The 6064-nt window shown below is 36.0% G+C and overlaps 1 protein-coding gene across 1 annotated transcript; it reads left to right on the top strand.

Annotated features, from left to right (window-relative positions):
- Positions 1 to 266: 266 nt before the first annotated feature.
- On the top strand, positions 267 to 5564 carry LOC140934883 (nucleoside diphosphate kinase homolog 5-like). Its single transcript, XM_073384445.1, has 5 exons — positions 267 to 485; positions 1519 to 1724; positions 2494 to 2594; positions 3775 to 3893; positions 4373 to 5564. The coding sequence occupies exons 1-5, from the start codon at positions 342 to 344 to the stop codon at positions 4460 to 4462; spliced, it is 660 nt and encodes a 219-aa protein (XP_073240546.1). The 5' UTR covers positions 267 to 341; the 3' UTR covers positions 4463 to 5564.
- Positions 5565 to 6064: the final 500 nt, after the last annotated feature.

Genomic DNA, 6064 nt, shown 5'->3' with positions numbered 1-6064 from the left:
GTTTTGGAAAATTTCCCTAATCCGTTAAAAGGGTCGTAAAAACAGAAAAAGGGGGCCTGTGCCGCTAATCAATGGCATTGCACTTCAGCTAAAAATCCATAAATAATAATTATAAAAGTGAATATTTATTGGATATACTCATTCGCTTGTTTGCTTTGAAACAAAGGTTCTTACGTTACCCTGCTCTTTACGAAAAGATTATTGACGCGATCTTTTCGGTCAGCGGTAGAAAAGGTGTTTGAAAGAAATCACCTTGACAACGGCGGTAAATTTTGCGGCCATTTTATTTTTACTTGAAGAATCGTACTTGTCGTCTCTTTCCCTCGTTTTTACCGAAAAGTATGCCTGACGGTGAAAAACCTGTGATACCTCCACCGCCTGCGATACATATTGAACAAACTTTGGCGTTAATCAAGCCAGACGCAATCGACAAAAGCGATGAGATCGAAGAAATAATACTTCTTCATGGATTCACAATTTTACAGGTAATGTTCCTCATATCTTAATTCTATCGTGTTGTTTCTTGAGTTAAGTATTCAGTAACACAAAATTATTTACTATTACAACTTTATAATATCTATAATGTTTCTAACCGTGATTTTTGCGTAAAAGAACTTGAATTATCTATAAAAAAAATCCTTGCCTTGTAGCAAGTGCAAAAACAAAAACAGATCCCCAAATAATCTTTCGGCGATATGCACCACAGTTAATCTACAGATTGAGATTATAGGCTGTTTAACGAAATACAGGCAATAAGTTCACAATTTTGACAGTTTGAATGTAAAATATAATCACCAAAAGCGGAAAAGGCCGCAGACATAGTTGTATATTAAATTTGTACCCATTCAGTTTTAATTGCCAGCTGGAGGCGAACATAAATGTATACTGTTCATCTCTAGCGAAGTTTAGACAAAAATAAAATAAAGCCTGCTGTGATCTTTACTAACAGCATACTTGCACATTACCAATATGTACAGACAGTTGCCTGTGAATAAGGAGTGCCCTTCCCCCCCCACCCCTCACCCCCACATACACACACCCACTTATCAAGTTCACATATGCAGTGGTAAAGATCTGTAGATGAAAAATTTATATCTCTTTTAATTTGTAATACAGTAGAACCCTGGTAACTCACACTCAGTGACTCAAACTCCCCGCTAACTTGAACTTAGTCCCATTTCCTTTGGATTTAACCCCACTTGTCAGTCATTTTTACATGGTGAACTGGAACACAGATAATGAACTCCCAGCTAACTTGAAGTAAATGTCTTTTCCTTTGATCAAAATTTACCCCAATAACTTAAATTCTGGTTCTTTCAACTCACACCCATGCTTGCCCATATGTTACAGGGTTATACTACAGTATTGTATTTCTTTTAAATTATGTTGCACCACTTTTTTTATTAGCAGTCTGTTTCTTTGTGGAAATACAACTTTATATGTGGTTACATTTGAAATAAAGTTTAAAATGCAGCACAGCTTCTGTTTGACAAAATCTTAATAAATTTTGTTACTTAGAAAAGAAGAGTACAAATGACTCCAGAACAGACAAGTGATTTCTATGCTGAACACTATGGAAAGATGTTCTTCCCAAGTCTTGTAGCATACATGAGTAGTGGGCCTGTCTTAGCTCTAGTGTTAGCAAGGCAGTCTGCTATTTCTTACTGGAGACAGTTAATTGGACCAACTAACACACAGAAAGCAAGAGATCAGGCACCAGAAAGGTATTGCAATATTATGACTTGTAGTGTTGTTGCTTTCTTTCGCCATGGAACACTTGAAAAACACATGTACTGTAATTTATTACATACAATTTACACAGGTAATCACATGATTTAAAGTCTGATGTGGAATCAATCAATCAATCAATCAATCTTTATTTGCTCTTTCACATACTAGTTACAGAATAATATAAGATAATTTTATATCTGGGCAGGAGCTCTCAGCAAACCCTTTTGGGCTTTACGAGGAGAGCCCCTGAACAAGTTTACTACAATGATTTAATTATAAATTAACCCAAGTAGTTTTTTTTAGGTAGGTAACAAAATTGCATGAACCCAAGAAGTGTGCATGATTCAGAGCTTTTCAAAAAACTAGAATATTGCACATAAAAATCATATTATGTCTTATTACTGGTAATAATAATATTAGTGAAAAAATTGCTAATAGCTTACAGATATAATTTAAGGTCCATAAAGTGAAGTGCAATTTCCGAAAACACAAAGTGCAGGAAAATGTATTTTATTCAGTACTGGAAGAAGGACGTCAAATGCATATTACATTAATTTTTTTCCTTCCACTTAATTTTTTCCACACAATGGGTGCAGCATTTACCTCTTACAGAGGTAAATGCCGCACCCATCCCCCAAGGTAATCAGTTTTTACAATTGTATTGGACTTGCACAGCCTTTACAATGTATGAGTGACAGCTTTACTAAAAACTAATGTTTAGAATTATTTAAAGGTTTGTACATGTACTTTCTTCTCTTTTAGCTTAAGAGCTGTCTATGGTACAGACAGCACCAAAAATGCTCTTCATGGTAGTGACAGCTATTCCAGTGCTGAGAGAGAAATACATTTCTTCTTTCCTGACAGTAAGTACTATGTATGACATTACCAACACTGCATGTAACAATTAACAATTTTATTAATGAATGAGGCTAAGTATTTTATGAAGAATTATGGAGATCTCGGAGGGTGTTATCCGCCTCGGCCTACAGCCTCGACGGATAACACCCTCCTCAATCTCCATAATTCTTCATATGATACGAAAGCCGAATTCAATGATTGTTTTACTATTCATTCAAAATAATTCCTAGTTTAGAAACAAAAAAACATGCTTACCTCCATCGATGTTAAGTTCACCTTCGACAGTGCACGTTTAGGGTTGTTCAGCTCCACAAATATTTTCCAATTAGCAGATGTCACCCTTCGAGTTGTGTTCTTGCTGTTCTTGCCATGTTTTTAGCTATTATTTCACCTAGTTCTTACTCTTGAAATGAGTGAAATGTCCGCCAGTTTTTGTTTTCACAATCAAAACTACTTAACCTCATCCTCTTACCCCAGGTCTTCTCGCTTAACAGTGCTTTAACCTGCAAGAATGCTGTGTTTTTGATGTCATTTCCTCGTTATGCACAAAATTCTTCCAAATTTGGTCATCAGTAACTGGTTATGGTGAATTGTGCTCGTGCTTTTAGCCAATCAGAATCAGGGAAATATTTTGAGTGAATAGTAATGAATGTTAATATATGAGTTAATGTTGCACCTTTACCAGTTGTAAAAATTTAAAATAATTCATTTAACCATGATTTGTTGAGACTGAGTGTATAAAAATGGTTGTCATAATTTGTTGTGATAGTCTTTTTCTGTAAGCTTACACTCAGTTTTCTGAAGCTTCAAGAGTGACATGATTGAGGACCAGAGTCATTTCAGAATAACAGTCATATTAGAACTGATCCTCTCATGTAGAAGATTTATCAGGTGGTGCTTGCACCCTACATCATTAAAATATTTTGAAACTCACATACTGGTACAGTCGTACGTCTACCAACGGCCACCTCTGTACAAGGGCTACCTTTGTCTGTCCCGGCGGACATAAAATCTATACACTGACTCTTGTTTAAAACCTCTCTACAACGTCTTCTCTGTCCCCAAGGTGGCTGTTATAGAGAGGTTCAACTGTATTCTTCTTTGTCATATGAATTCAATCATTAATTTGCTCTATAAAAAGTGCACAGCATTGATGCTAACCTGCAGAAAATGTAAACCTTGTAGGTGTTGTGGAACCTGTTGCAACAGGCCAAGCAGCAAAAGACTACCTGACAAGAACAGTAACTCCAACATTACTAAAAGGACTTACAGAACTATGTAAGAAGAAACCAGCAGATCCAATAGTAAGTTGTCATTGTTTTCTTGATAGAAGAAAATGTGACGATCTTGCTTCTTAAGCTTCTTAAGCTAGGCTTAATAACTATCTATCGATGTACCCTAGAATCTTGCAATCTTGGACAAGAAGTGTTTAGAATCTGGCTCTTACCCACAGGATGCCCAAGTGGTAACCTGAGATCAGGCCCAATTTAGGGGTTGCCATTCTCTCTAACGGCTACCGCTAAAGTTTTCGTTTCGCCTTGCCCGCCGGAATGTTATTACAAAACGAAACGAAAATTGAGCCTGATCTCAGGTTACCCAAGTGGTGGATTTTGTAACACAGTGACCCCTCCCCCCACCCCACCCTAATCATTGCTTTGTGTGGGAATGGGGGAGAAATTAGTAGCGCCTTAAAGAACTGTATTTTAAAATTAGAAAACATGCAACATGCATTTTTCTTGCCCAAGTTTGTTATTAATTTACTAAAACTTTGTTTTATCAACAGATTTGGTTAGCAGACTGGTTAATAGTGAACAACCCCAACAAACCTAGAGTACAGGAAGGAGACTACATTGTTGAAGAGCCAGATGACTGATGTTTTGTATACTCAAACAATGTGCATTCATTTCATTTTGTACTCTCTCATGACTTGTAAATATGCCGTAGTTAGGTCATTACTTTTTCGCTTTAAAATAAGAATTTTTCTCCGACCTCATTCAACTAAAAATGTGGAGAAAAGGAATTCCGTTGACTGAAAGGTATTGAGTATGCTTTTGAATCTTTCATATGTAGGCGGTCCGGCATATACATATAAAACTTTTTTTATGCAAGAATGTTACAAGTGTTTTCTCGGAGCACGTCTATGTAAAGACTAAGGAAAGATGTATATAGCTATATAAAGTGTTTTTTAACTCAATCTTGCCTATTCTTATTTTCTTGTTACTGTTAGGAGCAATTTTCTTTTAAATTCAAAAGTGTAAAAAACACCTTTAAAAAAGTCAACAAAATATTCGACATTTGCTAACCATAGTTAATAGATTGGAATGGTTATGAAACCTGTCAGACTCCTTTGTTATTTGTTTTTGTGGACCTGACGGTGCACAACGTTCAATAGCATTCCTAGCATTTTGATCTTATTGACCACTAAACACGTCCCATTAATTTATTGCGTCACATTTCACCAACAGAAAACAAAGGATTGTGCACCTTCAGGTAGCTTCCAACATAATCTGCAGCAACGTTGTTTTCATTTTTGATGTTTGTTGTCTTTCATAACCAGACGTGATGCCGGCACTAACCCACTCGTGATTATCTTTTTTTGCATTTCAAATTTGATAAATAAAGTGCAAAACTATGCAATAGAAAATAACGATAAGAAATCTGCTCGTAGAACTAGCGCACTGTTTTTCCTTGCATGACGATCAACGAGTAGTGCTTATTCCTTGTACCGAAATTTATCAAAATTCAAAAGGGTGCAAGTGCCTTCAAATTGATGGAAACATAAAAACCACACCTTAAAACACTGAAAGAAAGTAAAAACGAAACAGTAAATACAAAAGGAGCCACGGAAGAACAAACTTGAAGAAGATTGAAACGGATGGCAATTGTGGTTTTTAAAAACATGTTGGCCATGATGTCTACTTTGATAAATAAAGTGCAGAACTTTTTGCAATAAAAGAACGACAAGAAATCTTAAATCTGTCAAGATTATTCCGTAGAACTAGCACTCTCAACTGTTACTCTTTGAAGGACTATCAAGTAGTTTTCAAGAATAAAACTTCGGGTCAAAATTTCTTTGTTTAATACTCCTACCGACTGGACGCTGGGGAATTTCGCGTTAAAAATCACGTGGGCTAGCTTGTACAGAATTAAGATATATATTATATAAATGTAATTGTAGCAATAGTGCTTAAGCTGGCCAGAACCTCATATCCTGGACAACATGTATGTTCATTGCCAGATATAACCTGAGCAGGGAAGTACCCTTAATGCCCGCCTCCAAATCTTACATAAACCATACGAGAGCCTTATAATCACTTCTACAGTAAACCGCAAATGTTAATTTGTATCACGTAACCAAGTTTTCCCTGTTCATTATATCTACAACTGAAAAATTACCAGTTTCATCCATAAGAATTAGTTGCATTTGCGCGGTTTTAATGTGCTCATTTCCTGAATTGAGAAATCATGTACTTGA

The sequence above is a fragment of the Porites lutea genome, chromosome 4 (genome assembly GCF_958299795.1).
Source record: "Porites lutea chromosome 4, jaPorLute2.1, whole genome shotgun sequence".
Lineage (NCBI taxonomy): Eukaryota > Metazoa > Cnidaria > Anthozoa > Scleractinia > Poritidae > Porites > Porites lutea.
The sequence above is the reverse complement of the archived record's forward strand: the minus strand, read 5'-3'. Positions and strand labels throughout refer to the sequence as shown.